At 41.0% G+C, this 17,828-nt stretch overlaps 1 protein-coding gene across 3 annotated transcripts in view; it reads left to right on the forward strand.

The window, feature by feature from the left end:
• The window catches only part of LOC147632505 (uncharacterized), a 30,932-nt gene extending 17,451 nt beyond the window's left edge, over window positions 1–13,481 (forward strand). Inside the window, exons 2-4 of one of the 3 annotated variants that reach the window (XM_086807300.1) lie at window positions 12,777–12,912; window positions 13,004–13,152; window positions 13,235–13,481. In XM_086807300.1, the coding sequence (XP_086663426.1) occupies window positions 12,825–12,912; window positions 13,004–13,152; window positions 13,235–13,366 (369 nt within the window). In that variant the 5' untranslated portion in view covers window positions 12,777–12,824 and the 3' untranslated portion in view covers window positions 13,367–13,481. The remainder of the gene's footprint in view (window positions 1–12,776; window positions 12,913–13,003; window positions 13,153–13,234) is intronic. The other 2 variants (XM_086807299.1, XM_086807301.1) reach the window with 2 other exon arrangements.
• The last annotated feature ends 4,347 nt before the right edge of the window (window positions 13,482–17,828 follow it).

Consider the following 17,828-nt stretch of genomic DNA (forward strand, 5'->3'; position numbering starts at 1 on the left):
AGAGCAGCTCTACCAGAAGAGATTCGGCTGAGAAACCCGGATGCGAAGATCGGCATGGATATGTAACTAGAGAAAAAATTGAATTCTCGAAAACCCTACATATCCACATGACGAAGATCGCCATGGATATATGTAACTAGAGAAAACGTTGCGTTCTCGAAAACGCTGACGATCGCTGAATTGTCTTACAACAATAACATTATGAACTTAGCTAACTATGAATATTATTATATTAATGTGTCACTTATTGAACTACCAAATTATCAACACTTATTAGTTATTGAGAAGCTGTGGAGATACCCTTCAGAAATGCTAATGGATGCAATTTAGTAGTAAAACCTCAATATAGCACCATCATGATATGACATACAGTCCAAGGCGAAACCTTACATTTGTCTCATATTTTCTGCCATCATACAACTAAGGGTCCAACGACCATAGTTTACTTGAATAAGAGGGAATTGATAGTGTTGTGGGTCATGGGGGGATCCGGAAGTCGGAGGTAAACAGTGAAATGGAAGGTGTGGCGGGTTTGGTTAGTGCTGTGGAGAGTAGCGACGGCATAACCTTGGACTCCTCGGAAGTCGTTGGAGCCTCCTGTGATTCCATACTCAAAGCTTTCGGATTGCAGGATGTTGAGTTCACCCATGGTACTGAAGGTACCACTCTAGACACCGTCATCGTAGTTCACGCTGCACATGTGCATGCTGGCCATGTAATTGGGGTTGTAGTGCAAGGAGAGGGTGGTGGCGATGCACCTCTCAGCACCAAGGCTGGTGGAGTTGAGTTCCGGGGCGACGGTCAAGGGTAAGTCCATGACTAAGAGTGTGCCAAAGTTGATGGTGGCGCTGGCATTAGCGCCAGCTGGTATTTCCACCACCAAGTTCTCACCCACGTCATTGTGCATGTAGTACTCTAGAAATGATCAATCATCCCACATTCTTATAGGACATGGAGCTCTTAATTCAACAAAGATGGGCGGAGGCTACTAATAATGAGCTAAGCCATGATGAGTTGGCCGGACATACCCATAGACCTGAAATGCCTAGAAGAGGAAGAGGTCTAGGTATGAGGGGAGTAGCTCCTCAAAGACCAATGGCAGATCCGAATGTAGATCTTAACACACCCACAAGGGCATATTTGCTTAATATGGCTCCAAAAATGGACCGAGCAATGGTCAGGGAACTAGGCATTGCAATAGAATCTAGACCATCCCAAATGAAGCCACAAATCATTTCGAAGCTTATACAAAAGTTCTTAGGGAATGGAGACCCGATCCAACATGTTAAGATCTTTGAGTCAACTTGCAAAACCTGTGGGGGGCAGTGAGTGTTGTGACCACATGATCCATGCCTTCTCACTGACCCTACAAGGAAAGGCTCATCAATGGTTTTTCAAACCTCAAGCCAAAAGATAAAATCAACTTCACTCGGCTCAAAAATGTGTTCATACCAAGCTTTGCCCAAAGTGGTGACAGATGAAGCCCTATTGGCACAGCTGCATAATGTCAAGCAAAAGGAAAATGAGTCTATGAGAGAATATGTATCTTAACTCAAGCACTTGAATTCAAGATGTAAGCTACGAGAAAGGCTGATCAGTTATTGCCTTGCTTCTGCCAGAGGAGTCCAAGATCAAAAAATGCATGATTATCTCGTATTAGCCCAATCAGCTCCCTTGGATGCATGTTTTGTAAGTTGGCAATCCAATATGAAGAAAATATGCTCAAATTGCCACAACTTGAATATGCCAAGGTAGCTTCAGTAGCAACAACATCACGAGTTTAGAGTCACTAGGGACACAGGAACCTGGAGCAAGCAAGGTGGGAACATGACTATTGAGACGAATGCAGTAATGCCATACTAAACAAATTGAAGGTCAAGGATGGAACAAATGGAAGCTCCACTACCCTTACCACCAGCATTATGAGTGCAAATTATTGCGGGCTGCAAGCCACCCAAACCCATCCTATTTACCAAGAGGGATGTTCCAAATACAAGACACGTCAACTCTGCAGCCACGTGTTCTACCACCACAACCACCACAGGCTAAAATCAACCAAGTATTGATTGAGGAGCCATCGGCGGATGAGGGTGACATGGTGCGTGAGGTAGAAATCAATAATGAGTACTATGCGGAGGCCACAAAGATTGCACCAAAGTCTTATGCCTTACAAAAAAACACGCCAATACCATTGTTTCAAACCATAGTACTGTGGAAAGGTAAGGACATAAACTCAAATATGCAAAGGGGGGCACTACAATTCTTTGTGTGTGGTAGACCTCATCGAATAGCAGAGTGTCCTAATAAGAATGTGGTTCATGCGTGCATCATTCTAATGTTTTCATCAAGATAGTACACAACATCTTATTTGTACTCTCCTCTTGACCACACTACAAGACAATGCTGCCATACACGCATTTCATACACGCGATAAATTATGGGCGCGTGTATGGTCGCGCATGTATTTGAATAGTATCGGGTGCGTGTATTTTGACATTTAAATTCGGGTGTATATTGGCATCTATCAGCGCGTGTATAAGCGCGTATATATACACGCAATAATACACGCATTAATACACGCATCAATACACGCATCAATACACGCTTTATTAAGAAAAACTGAATTCCTTTACAAAATTAAAAACTATTTTCTTTAAACCATCTCATATTACATTACAATATGTATCATTACACAATCCCACTACATGCATTTACAACAATGAAATATATTCAAAAATAAATCATGAGATGATAATTAAAAGACAACACATACAATAGAAATGTCATCAATTTAGAACGATACAGTGACGGATTGGTTAGGGTTCGATCTCATCTTCAATAAGATCCATCCTTGCCAAACGATCAACATCAATATCCATTTGATCAATTTGTAAGGCTACGATTAAATTTATTCCACTATCGATATTCTGTCCATTGATAATGGTATCGATGTCCTGATCATCCTCATCAATATCACCATCATCCTCAATGGTAGGGTCATTCTCATGATCATGAGAAATGGCATGCTCATCCTCATTATCATGATCATCTCTTATTTCTTGATCATCGATCACAACATCTTCATTGGCATGTTCGACATCATCTTCATTGCGGCTTGTTACATCCTCCATATGCTCCATATCAGTGAATGTATTATACATCACTTTGGAACGTGGTGCAATAGGGATGACGTCCCACCATTTAATGTTATGCACCATTGGCAGATAGATAACCTACTCAAATACACATACTGCAGTAATTAATTAGCATATCAAAAGTCAAGGGTTACGCGAGCTTAGATATATATGTACATGAAACACATTAGTAAAAAAATGCATACCTGCTCACATTGTTGTGGCAATACGAGCCTATCTTTCTTTGTTTGCCAAAACTTTGTAGAGTCAATAGTTACATAGCCACTTGCATGGCATTTTATCGTTGCATTAGGCCCTTTTTCCACCACGTTCATTTGCCATTTGACATCCAAAACATACACAAAGAAGCGATGAAAGTCAAGCCTAAATATGTCTTGGATTGTGCCACAATAATCATCCATTTTTCCATTAGCTCCCTCAAAGCTACTAATGACACCGCAATCTTATGTATTCCTCTTTTCATCAATTCTTTGTGTTTGAAAATGCTTGCCTTCATACCATATAGCATTGAACATAGTGCACTGGACCAAAATAGAAGCAATATTTGTGTAAGAAATGTGAATAAATATTAAAAGCAAATCACTTACAACTAATGCAAAACATTAGTTCTATGTACCTTTAACATGCATCCTCGTGCATACTCCCATTCTTCCGCCATGATATGCAGCACCTCGTTGCTCTCTGCTCTCTCCATTTCCTCATGCAACCAATCAACATGGATATCATTCGAAAGTATTGCTAGATGCTTAGGGTACGCCTTACGAGAGCCATGTTGCCTCCGAAAGAGAGCTCTTTATGCTTGCCTTTTTGTCTTTGCATCCTCATATCTTGTAACCCATCTGCTCATCACATCACTATTAAGGATGCAAGTGAAATTAAGATCATCAATCAATGTTCTGTCAATTACTTTACTCTGTCCTTCTCCTTGAGGCACAATAGAGGTCATCCTCAAGTCCTCTTCATTGCTCCATAGTCGTGGCAAAGAGGTGTCCACCTGACCAAGAAATTCTGAAATATATATAAGAGACTCTTGTATCAACCAACCCTCGGCCATGCTTCCTTCAGGCCTTGCACTTTGCCTCACAAAGTCTTTTAAGGTCTTCATGAAGCGCTCTAGGAAGAACATCCAACGTGCATGCACAGTGCCACATAAAGCGATTTTGTCCACTAAATGCACAATGAGATGTAGTTGACTTGTGAGAATGGTTCGTGGAAAAGTCTCCTCTACCAAACAAACCACCTCCACTGCCATAACACGCTGTCATGCCATGGCACGCCTATGGTGTGAAACCATGCATATGAAACCATTAAATGCAAATCCAGATGCATGGGGTTAAGTGCCATGATGAGTTATTATATGATGCCTGAGTACATATGTTCATATTGTAAATGAGGTTTAATAAGATGAGCTGAGGCTGAGCTAGGTCTCGAAGCCTCTGTACATGAGTGTGGTGTGAATTATGGAGTTTTATGTATATGGTGGACCTTGTAGTAGGGAACACCCTTCTTAACATGTATGGAAATGCAAAGGTTTGATGCCAGATGAGTTAAAAGAAATTCAGTGGGAGCCAGTGTTGCGAGAACTCATCCAAGTCCGTCGAGCCATCAAAAAGAGCTTCTCTCAGCTTGTTGGTCCAGAGCTGGCATGGGCAGATTTTGACTATATAAATGGGCAGTTGCAATGGTGCACAGTCGAGCTTTTACACTGCCTGTGGACGATGATGACGAGTATGCTTCATATGTGCTTATGCCATTTATGGACATGATAAATCGCCACCAGACTATTCTGTGTGGGAGTGGATGGATATATTGATATACACATGGTATGTGCTTTGATTACTCTGTTTAATCTCAATCGCAATCAGCAGAGGAGTCCAAGCAACTACGTGCTAGGTTCATGCGATGAGGTCACTGAAGGAGACCTTAGATCAATGTCCAAGGAGTTTACGATTGGCGGGTGGCAGCCTACGTGTATAAAAAGGAATTTTTTTTTTTGGGGAAATTTCTGGATGTTATGCAAACTATAAACGAGCGCAGCTTTTTTAAAATGGAATTCCGAATCTTAAGCTGCAAAAGGTGGTGAGGCGTCGCATTCGTTGCGGGAAAAAGAGGAAATAACCAGAGTTGGTGGGGGGAACGGCGCATATCAGAGTGGGAGGTCTGCAGAAAACGAAGGAACCAGAGAATTTCATTACAAGAATATACCTACTGTTCATGGCTTGTAGGTGTTAGATTTGAAGAGGATTTTGAGTACTATAATAGGAGATGCTTTTTGGTTTCCACGCTTCCTTCATCGAACAATCTGCAGCGAAGCGGCTTTTGAGACTAGTGAAATAAAGTCAAGAAAAATTACACTTGTAAACCTTCAGATAAGTGGATTGTTTTTTTTCTTTTAATATACTATCTCTTCATACGATTTAGAAAAATCGTATATCTCATATATCCTAAAGGGATTTGGAAACGAGTGAAATGCTTTGGAGAAAAAATTAGAAGTTTTGGAAGTTGGAGAATTGTGGGTAAAGGGTATCAAAAATACTTTCAAGCTGTGGGAAGTTGGATTCACTTCTACTACTCGATCCAATTTTGGAATTCATGAGCATGTTATAGTTAAGCCGTATGCTATCTTTGTTTGTGAAATGTTAGGATTGAAAAGCAGGCTTTCAGGTGATAAAGGACATCTTGGAATGATGGATTTGAAGGCACTGGATGTATAGAATGTAAATGGTCACATGTATGTTGGAAAAAATTGAAGGTTATGTTATGCCTACATGTGATTGGTTCGAGGGATTTGGAAAGGGGAGCCAGTGAATCTACGCCTAAAAAAGGACAAGTACTTGGTACACAATTTTGTGAAATCATCAGGACGAATTCAAGGATGTGTTGAGGTGAATTGACACATGTATATGTCATTAAAAATGGAGATGTCCAATACTCCTTGGGAAATTTTGTGTGTGAGCTTCCTTGTTAGGGTTGGTACCTTCTCTCACAACTAGAAGTCTCGCACTTTCCTGGCTATACCGCACACGTCACGACAGCTTTTTGGTGAACCCGACGTGAAACTGCTGGGGTGAGAGTGTGGTGAAATATACAGGGAAGCTATGGCTGAGAATTCTGAGGGTCAGGGGGTTCATTTTGACCCTGGAGTTATGCAGATGTTTCAGATGTTTACCATGTACATGCAACAGCAACAAGCTGCTGAGAGGGGACAAATTTCCACGACCAAAGCATTACAACCAATTGTGAAAAAGGTGGATCAATTTGATGGGAAGGATATCACAAAGTATCTGCGCAATTACATAAAGGAGATGGAGCTAAACAGGGTGACTGAGGAGGATATGGTTCGAAGTTTCGAGCTGGTATGTGTTCCTGAAATAAGAGAGCGCATAAGAGGATTGCAGACAGCACATGGTGGCAGAAATTGGGAGGAGTTCAAGCTTGCTTTAAAGGATGAATATTTCATGGAGGATTCTGAGCGAGTGACCAAACGAACTTTCTTGGAATGGGTCACAAAACCTAAAATGGGAATTTCTGCCACAGAATTGCTAAGAGAGTTTGAGAAGCGCTATGCCCAACTGTCAAGGATAGAGCGTACAACTTTGGATAGAGAAAAAACAGAGCTCTTCTTACAAGCAGTTGGGAAAGATCTCCAAGAGAAATTGGAAATCCTCCTTGAGGATAAGGATACAGAGGAGGGATTAAAGAGTGATTAGAATGATGTTGAGGATGCAGTCACCATGTTAGCAAAGCGGCAGCGGAGCAGGGATAAAATGGTGATGGGCTCTGCAACCCCCATAACTGCTGTTACCCCTGAGAATCTACCAAAACCAGCTGCTACAATTCCAAAGGTAGATGGGCCGATGGATGAGCTTATTAAGGGTATGCGTGACCTAAAATTGAAGATGTCGAGAATTGAAGAAAAGGGTCTACCATTGGGGCAGGCTTCTATGCAAAGGCCTCAAAGCAAAGAAGGGTTTACATACAGATGCATATGGTGTGATGACCCAGAGCATGCAAAGAAAGATTGTGCTAGCTATAAAGAAGCTCTTAAAAATCAACTTGTGTTTTTCAAAGATGGGAAAATCCATCTTACAGAGACTGGTCTTCCATTGAGTACAAATTTTGGGAAAGGAGGGATGAAAAAGCTGGTTGAGGATATGGCTGCTAGTCATGCCATTTCTATGGTTGAGGCAGCAACCTATGGATTAAAGGTTGGTCAATTAAAGCAGGGATTTGAGAATGATGAGGATTATGAGAATGACGATTTTTGGCCATGTGGAAGAGGATGATGAAAAAGAAGTTCTTACAAAGAGTCATTACTCCAGGAGCCATTGGGCAAGAGCAACCACTGAAACCCTTGTCAAGATAGGTGATTTGGAAGAGCCATATGTCGCTCTAATTGATCATGGGTCTGAAATAAATCTTATGGCTAAAAATATCTACAACAAATGTAAATGGCCAATGGATGTGGATCATGGGTGGATGATTAAAGCAGCTAATAACTCATCTGGAGAACTTTATGCAGCATGTCCAAATGTAAGGGTAACTATAGGGGATGTGAAAGATGATCAGAACTTCTTTGTTCAGGAGATGTCATCGTATCCCCTTATCCTTGGGCAACCCTACATTACAGCTGTGAGGATGGAAACAAAGGTTTTGGATGATGGCTCGGCATATGCAAGAATAAGGAGTAAAGATGGCAAAAAAGCTGTTCAGTTTTTGACAGTTTGCATTAACCATGAAAGGAATCGTGAGTCTCTTCGAGCACAGTCACTCCCAAAGATAAATAGAGAATTCATGAACTACAGGGAAATGAGGGATTTTGGCCAAGTGCCATTGTAAAGCGGGATTCCAATGGTACAAGGGAAAATGAGTTCTCGCAGGACTCAATCAATGTAAATAGCTTTTCAGCAAATTTTCAGGGATTCTCCAGCTATGGGTCACTGGTTTTTGTAAAAAGCAAGGATTTGAAGCGTGGCATGCGAAAACATATACAAAATGAACAAAAAAGTCTTGAGCAGTGTGGTTTTTTGGAGAAGAATGAGTTTATTTCAGGGGTGCTTGATGAGGTGTCATTTGTAGATACTATGGATGTGCTTCTTGATATGGGAAGAGTATGCTTACAGGGTGGAAATGAAATGATAGAGGTGTCATCTGTGGAGATGTATGATATAATCCAGGAATTCGAGGGGGTGGAATGTAAAAACATGAATTGCGAGATGGATGCTCATGTTGATACAAAGTACAAAACAGTTGCAAAGAAGGTGAAACCAGTTGCCTTGCCTTTGCCACCAGGAAGCAAGGAGAAGATAGATGAAGCTTCTATGCAACCAAATCTTAGAGATCCGAAGAAAATTGGGCATAAGTTTACTCAAGAAACTCTAAAAGAGCTGAAGATTGGTAAGAAGGATTTTCTGTTGCCAGTTGAAAGAGAATGCTTTGAGGAGATGCTTGTAAAACATGGGAAAGCCTTTGCTTTTCAGCCGCATGAGATAGGCTGTGTTGATCCAAGTGTAACAGCACCAATGGTGATCTTTACTGTTCCACATGTGCCCTGGAACTTGCGGCCAATTCCAGTACCAAAGGCTCTCTTGCCAAAGCTGATGGAATTACTAAAAGAAAAGATTAGGATGGGAATCTTGGAGCCATCATGTGCCCCATATTCCAACAGATGGTTTACTGTGCCAAAGAAAAATGGGACATTGCGCTTTATTCAAGACATGCAACCTGTAAACAAAGTCACAATCAGGAATGTGGGAGCAGGTCCGATTGTGGATGAGTTTGCAGAAGCATTTGCAGGGAAAGCTATATACTCCATGGGTGATCTATATTCGGGATATGATCAGTTCCAGCTGGATATACAAAGCAGGGACTTGACCACAATGAGAACTCCTTTGGGATTAGTAAGGATGTGTACCTTACCACAGGGAGCCACCAACTCAGTGGCACATATGATGAATGGAATGAATAAAGTCTTACGAGACTTCATACCACAAAAAACTATGCCATTTTTGGATGATGTACCAATAAAGGGCTGTGATGAGAAAGACAAAGATGAGGATTTGGATTCAAAAGGGTGCCACAAGTTTGTGGCGAATCATATAAAGGATTGTGATATGATTCTATCCAGGCTTGAAGAAGTGAATCTTACTTTATCTGGGCTGAAATCAGTGTTTGGAGTTGGTGAAGTGCTAATAGTGGGACATCTTTGTAGTACTAGTGGACGCCGACCTTGTCCAGCCAAGATAGATGCAATTCAAAGAATGAAAGAGACATGCATTAATGTTACAGAGCTGAGGAGATTTCTTGGAGCATGTGTCTTTTATGTTATTTGGATCCCACATTATGCACATGTAGCAGATCCTCTTTATCAACTTTTGAGGAAAAATCAAAAAATTCTGTGGAGTGCAGTACATATTAAAGCTATGCGGAAGCTGAAATGTTTGCTCCAATCATCACCTACTCTGAGAAAGGCAGATTATGAGTGTGGCAGGCCTGTGATTGTTACAGTTGATACTAGTCCTACTCGGATAGGATGGGCAGTAGGGCAAGATGATGAGGATGATCACAGGTATGTTATCAGATTTGGAGCAAAGGTATTAAGCTTTCGACAACGAAAGTATCCACAGATCAAGAGAGAGTTATGGGGAATAGTCACTGCTCTAAAATGTGAAAAAGAATATCTTATTGGGACATCTGTACTTGTGGAAACTGATTGCTTGCCACTTCTTGGGATGATAACAAGCTGTACCACTCCAGATATTGCTATGCTTAGGTGGATCGCCTATATCAAGTCACTAAATCCTGAGTTTGAGCATATTGCAGGAAAAGATAATCCAGTTGCAGATATGCTATCAAGAGCCAGGTATGAAGATGAGAAAGAGATGATAAGTGACATTGATGATGTGGGTACAAAGTTCTATACTATAGCATATGCAAAAGGGGACCATATTTGCCTATCAAATGCACTTGAGTCTTTTATTGAGGAAATATATGAAGGAGATTGGTTGCTTATTGGTCAATATTTGAGTACTCTGACAAGGCAAGAAAATTGGTCTGACTCAGAATTTAAGAGGATCCGCAGAAAAGCATATGGTTATTTCCTAAAGGATGGATACCTCTGGAAGCATCCTAAGCAGAGGAATGCTATGCCACAAAGAGTCATATGTGATAAAGAGACTCAAGGAAAGCTTGTGAAAGAATTCCATGAGAGTCTCTCGGCTGGACATAGAAGTGTGTGGGCCACCTTTACAAAAATAAAGGAAAAATATTGGTGGAAAGGAATGTACAAGAATATTTCCCAATATGTGGAAACATGCATGATATGTCAAATGTACTCAAATGTGCGGCATCGTGATGGATTGCAACCAGCCTACCCACCTGCCATGCACTACAAATGGGTAGTGGATCTAGTTACAATGCCTTTGGGAATTCGGCAGATGCGGTATATAGCACTTGCAAGAGAAGATTTGACAAATCAGGTAGAGGGGCGTGCTCTTAGAACAAAGAGTACGGAAATAGTATGTAAATTTCTCTTGGAAGATGTGATTTGCCGGTATGGTTGTGTTGGGAAAATAACAGCGGATAGGGGTGAGCTAGATGTTGAAGAAGCAAGGGGATTCTTCTCTAGAATTGGTATCAGACTGTCCCTAACATGTGCTTACAATCCTGAGGGCAATGGTAAAAGTGAGCGAGGGCATCCTCCAATCATTAAAGCTTTGGCTAAGGCATGCAGAGAAAGAATGCGAGAGTGGCCAAGGCTGCTACCATATGCCTTGTGGGCTGACCGTACAACTCATAGCTCGGTGACAGGATACATGCCTGCAGAATTAATGTATGGTTAGAAGCCAGTGATGCCAGTTGAAGAAGTAGTTCTAACATGGAATGTATTACCCTAGGTGGAAGGATTGAGCAGAGATGACCTCCTTGCATTGCGAATAAGACAGTTGGAGAGGAGGCCTGAAGATGTAGAGCTTGCCAAAGCTCGCTTGAAAGATGCAAGGTTGAAAAATAAAGAAAGATTTGATAGAAGACACAGACTCCGGCCAAAACCTATTGAAGAAGGTGATTGGGTTCTAATGTATGATAGTAGCCTTGACAACCAATTCACTGTTCAAAGAAAATTTGCAAAAAGATGGTTTAGCCCTTACATTGTCAAGCATGTGCATGGAAATGCCACGTATACTCTGTGTGAGCTTCATGGAACAGAAATAAAGAATCTTGTGGCAGGCAAAAGAATCAAGATATTTAAAAGAAGGCATGATAGTGATCCTTTTGATTCACAGGAGACTCAGGATAAGAGGCTTGACAGTGGTAGCATGGATATGGTTGAAGAGGAAGAAGATGATCTTCCTGGTAATGTAGAAGATGAAGACGACATCCAGTTATATGTGGATCTTGATGATGATTTGGCACATACCAGAGGATGTGCAGGTTTAGAGGGGGTGGATGTCGTGCCATGGCACCCCTATGGTGTGAAACCATGCATATGAAACCATTAAATGCAAATATAGATGCATGGGGTTAAGTGCCATGATGAGTTATTATATGATGCCTGAGTACATATGTTCATATTGTAAATGAGGTTTAATAAGATGAGCTAAGGCTGAGCTAGGTCTCGAAGCCTCTGTACATGAGTGTGGTGTGAATTATGGAGTTTTATGTATATGGTGGACCTTGTAGTAGGGAACACCCTTCTTAACATGTATGGAAATGCAAAGGTTTGATGCCAGATGAGTTAAAAGAAATTCAGTGGGAGCCAGTGTTGCGAGAACTCATCCAAGTCCGTCGAGCCATCAAAAAGAGCTTCTCTCAGCTTGTTGGTCCAGAGCTGGCATGGGCAGATTTTGACTATATAAATGGGCAGTTGCAATGGTGCACAGTCGAGCTTTTACACTGCCTGTGGACGATGATGACGAGTATGCTTCATATGTGCTTATGCCATTTATGGACATGATAAATCACCACCAGACTATTCTGTGGGAGTGGATGGATATATTGATATACACATGGTATGTGCTTTGATTACTCTGTTTAATCTCAATCGCAATCAGCAGAGGAGTCCAAGCAACTACGTGCTAGGTTCATGCGATGAGGTCACTGAAGGAGACCTTAGATCAATGTCCAAGGAGTTTACGATTGGCGGGTGGCAGCCTACATGTATAAAAAGGAATATTTTTTTTTTTGGGGAAAATTTCTGGATGTTATGCAAACTATAAACGAGCGCAGCTTTTTTAAAATGGAATTCCGAATCTTAAGCTGCAAAAGGTGGTGAGGCGCCGCATTTGTTGCGGGAAAAAGAGGAAATAACCAGAGTTGGGGGGAACGGCGCATATCAGAGTGGGAGGTCTGCAGAAAACGAGGGAACCAATGCCCAATCGACCAGAGAATTTCATTACAAGAATATACCTACTGTTCATGGCTTGTAGGTGTTAGATTTGAAGAGGATTTTGAGTACTATAATAGGAGATGCTTTTTGGTTTCCACGCTTCCTTCATCGAACAGTCTGCAGCGAAGCGGCTTTTGAGACTAGTGAAATAAAGTCAAGAAAAATTACACTTGTAAACCTTCAGATAAGTGGATTGTTTTTTTTCTTTTAATATACTATCTCTTCATACGATTTAGAAAAATCGTATATCTCATATATCCTAAAGGGATTTGGAAACGAGTGAAATGCGTGGAGGCACGACGGATCCAGATGGAGACCATTGGATCTTCGCATTTCGGATCTGGCGGTGTCGAGTCATGGGAGGCAGAGTTCGTAAGTATCTTGTCACTTTATTTGATTGTTTACTTAATTCATTGATTCTATGATTGTTTTAATCTTACAAATTGTGTTGATTATGATACAGCGACGGGTTACGGGGGGAGGAAGCCCACAGCCCACGATACTGGGTATGCTCGCCGGCATAGCAGACGTGACACGTGGGCCATCTTCAGAGCCGAGGGACGTATTACGGATGCGCAGTTTGAGATGGCCATGAGACCATATGGTCGACAGGTACTTGAAAACTCTAAACGAATGATTTTGGTTTATTGAATTACATATATATATACTTATATACTATATATTACTTGAACAGGCACAAGTTGCTGATGATCCACCCGCCGCCACTGTAGAGGGTGGACGTGAGCACTACTCATCGGACATTCCGACCGATGTGAGCTCATCTGAGCATGGAGGGAGCACCGAGTCATCATCTGGGTCTGAGTAGTACTCAGATTTATAGTATCACATTCCATATTGAGGATGTGGTTGTATATATTTTTTTGTAAACTGAAGCCATAGGCTACTTCGACATATGGATTCCCTTGTATATATGTGTGAAATTTTGATAGTAATATTGAATCGTGAAACGATAGTATTGCATTCATGTCTGTCTTGAATCGTGTATTGACAATGTATGTATTCATGTCGTTCTTGTCTTAATCTTCCTCGTGGATATCTTCTTCGTGGATGGTCCAATGCACCCAAAAAAAAATCCAGAGAGTGTTATTGGGTGCTGGAATGCTGGAACAGCATTCAGGTACCAAATAGCACTCTCTGGATTTTTTTTTCTCTCTGTTCGCGTGTATAAACGCATCAGAACTGCAAAAAGTTACGTGTATATACGCGGATAATATGTAAAACACACGTATAAACGCGTCAAATTTGAGAAATACGCGTGTATAAGCGCATCTAAAGTCACAAAACGCGTGTATAGAGGCTTGTATCAGCGCGTCTAAATGCAGCTGAACTGACAGAACGCGTGTATATGCCCGTGTATCAGCGCGTCTGAACAGTCCTATACACGCGTTTTTACACGCATATCTCTGGCCGCGATTATACACGCACTGATACACGGGCCTGCTACCTTTTTTGATAAGTCATTTTTAGCGGCTAGGAGCGTGGGTATGAGCCTGATCCCTTGTAGTGCCATTTGCCTATGGATAATAAGGTGATGAATTTTGGTGGACTATAAGAAGTCCGGTGAGTAAGCTCTCAATCACCTCATTAATGAAATGTGAACCCCAATTACTGACTAATTCTAGTGGGCAACAAAATCTAGAAATGATGTGTTCATATAAGAACTTAGCCGTAGTTCATGCATCAGCTTACTTAGAGACTCTTGCCTCTACCCATCACATATCGGTCTTGTGATGGATGCATAGTTGAATTGATGTGCCGAACAAAGTTAATACCCCACTTTTCAAAAGGTTATCTCACAATCATAGTGGTGATCGACATCTTGTCTCTTTGTTGTGGTGCAGCAAACCTTTGACACTGCTCGCATCATTTTACAAACTCCATGGCATTCCAGAATAACGTGGGCCACCATAGTCTTGCTTGAAGCACCTTGCAAGCTATAACCTCCCCAGGGAAGTGTCCTCTGGCGATTCCCAAGTGTGCTTCATCTAGTGTTGTGAGACAAATTCATCTTCTTGCACACATCTTCTTAAGACATTGTCCGTACGTACCTTGTACAATTCTCTAGCAATTAAATGATAAGGTGTAGCCAACTTAATAAGCCGATGCATTTTATCCTTGTTCAAGGGTCGTTCTTGCAAAAATCCACAAGCTAGATAGTCTCATATCTCCTCACTCCATTCAGGCACCATGTCGAGTTTGAACAAACAAGCATCTAGGAGATCATTATCAACACCACTTATAGGTCCCCCATTCAGAATTCTAGACGTGATGGGTGAACACATGTGTTTCTTTTCTATTGTGACCGTGAAGTCGAATTCCAAGAGTAAGAGTAACCAGGGTGATTCTTCCCGTGGTGCCAAGATTACTTACCAAATATAATAAGGCATGATGGTAATAGGTAATGTCCATACTTCTTGACAGCATAAACCATGGCAAACCCTTCTCGTTCTATAGTGGTGTAATTTATCTCTGCATCATTCAATTGGCGACTAGCAAAGCAGACTAGGTAATCCAATTTGAACTCGCCAGGCTATGCCAATACACATCCTCTTGAGAAGTTTGATGCATCGATGTGCACATGGAATATAAGATCCCAATTGGGTGGTTTTACAGAATTAGTGCACTCGCCAGTGCTTTCTTCAACTTATCGTATGCTTCTTGGCATTCCTTAGCCCATTCAAAGATAATGAGTAGTCTATACAATGGTCTAGAAATTTTAGCGTAGAATATTATGGAACGGCGATAGTACCCAACGTGACCCATAAACCTCTGTACACCTTTATAATTAGTGGGTGGCGGTAATTCCAAGATCAACTTGATCTTGCTTTCATCTCTGGAAATATCATTCTTAGAGATAATGTGTCCCAAGATCACACCATGTTTGACCCAAAATTGGTATTTCAAGGGGTTCAACAATATACGATACAATCGACATTGCTAAAAAACCTTTCTCAACACTACAAGACAATGCTGCCATACACGCGTTTTATACACGCGATAAATTACGAACGCGTGTATGGTCGCGCTTGTATTTGAATAGAATCGGGCGCGTGTATTTTAGCATTTAAGTTCGCATGTATATTTGCATTTATAAACGCGTGTATAAACGCGTTTATATACACGCAGTAATACACGCATAAATACACGATAATATTCACGGGGTAATACTCGCTATTATACACGGATAAATACACGCTACTATACACGGATTAATACACGCATGGCAGAGAAAAACTAAAAAAAAACTGAATTCCTTTACAAAATTAAAAACTATTTTCCTTAAACCATCTCATAGTACATTACAGTATACATCATTACACAATCCCACTACATGCATTTACAACAATGAAATATATTCAAAAATAAATCATGCATATGAGATGATAGAAATGTCATCAATTTAGAACATACAGTGACGGATTGGTTAGGGTTCGATCTCATCTTCAATAAGATCCATCCTTGCCAAACGTTCAACATCAATATCCATTTGATCAATTGGTAAGGCTACGATTAAATTTATTCCACTATCGATATTCTGTACTCCATTGATAATGGTATCGATGTCCTGATCATCCTCATCAACATCACCATCATCCTCAATGGTAGGGTCATTCTCATGATCATGAGAAATGGCATGCTCATCCTCATTATCATGATCATCTCTTATTTCTTGATCATCGATCACAACATCTTCAATGGCATGTTCGACGTCATCTTCATTGCGGCTTGTTACATCCTCCATATGCTCCATATCAGTGAATGTATTATACATCACTTTGGAACGTGGTGCAATAGGGATGACGTACCACCATTTGATGTCATGCACCATTGGTAGATAGATAACCTACTCAAATACACACAGTACAGTAATTAATTAGCATATCAAAAGTCAAGGGGTACGCAAGCTTAGATATATATGTACATGAAACACATTAGTAAAAAAATGCATACCTGCTCACATTGTTGTGGCAATACGAGCCTATCTTTCTTTGTTTGCCAGAACTTTGTAGAGTCAATAGTTACATATCCACTTGCATGGCGTTTTATCGTTGCATCAGGCCCTTTTTCCACCACGTTCATTTGCCATTTGACATCCAAAACATACACAAAGAAGCGACGAAAGTCAAGCCTAAATATGTCTTGGATTATGCCACAATAATCATCCATTTTTCCATTAGCTCCCTCAAAGCTACTAATGACACCGCAATCTTGTGTATTTCTCTTTTCATCAATTCTTTGTGTTCGAAAATGCTTGCCTTCACACCATATAGCATTGAACATAGTGCGCTGGACCAAAATAGAAGCAATATTTGTGTAAGCAATGTGAATAAATATTAAAAGCAAATCACTTACAACTAATGCAAAACATTAGTTCTATGTACCTTTGACATGCATCCTCGTGCATACTCCCATTCTTCCGCCGTGATATGCAGCCCCTCGTCGCTCTCTGCTCTCTCCATTTCCTCATGCAACCAATCAACATGGATATCATTCGGAAGTGTTGCTAGATGCTTGGGGTACGCCTTCCGAGAGCCATGTTGCCTCCGAAAGAGAGCTCTTTCTGCTTGCCTTTTTGTCTTTGCATCCTCATATCTTGTAACCCATCTGCTCATCACATCACTATTAAGGATACAAGTGAAATTGAGATCATCAATCAATGTTCTGTCAATTACTTTACTCTGTCCTTTTCCTTGAGGCACAATAGAGGTCATCCTTAAGTCCTCTTCATTGCTCCATAGTCGTGGCAAAGAGGTGTCCACCTGACCAAGAAATTCTGAAATATATACAAGAGACTCTTGTATCAACCAACCCTCGGCCATGCTTCCTTCAGGCCTTGCACTTTGCCTCACAAAGTCTTTTAAGGTCTTCATGAAGCGCTCTAGGAAGAACATCCAACGTGCATGCACAGTACCACATAAAGCAATTTCCTCCACTAAATGCACAATGAGATGTAGTTGACTTGTGAGAATGGTTCGCGGAAAAGTCTCCTCTACCAAACAAACCACCTCCACTGCCATAACACGCGCATCATCCAACGTGGCTGGATCAATTGCTTTGGAACTAACATATCTGAAAAATAAATAAATAGTACGTTATACCTCATGCACGTTCATTTTGCAAGGTATAATGAAGGGTGATCTGAGCATGGGTTTTACATACCTCACAAGCTCGCCCATCTTATAAATACATTTTTTCAAACTCGTATTCGCACAATGGTCGATGCTAGTAGGTAGTATGAACTGCGCACATAAGAGCACATTTATGGT

This window comes from Cibotium barometz, chromosome 13, assembly GCF_041138505.1.
Source record: "Cibotium barometz isolate CiBa-2024 chromosome 13, ASM4113850v1, whole genome shotgun sequence".
NCBI classification, from domain to species: domain Eukaryota; kingdom Viridiplantae; phylum Streptophyta; class Polypodiopsida; order Cyatheales; family Cibotiaceae; genus Cibotium; species Cibotium barometz.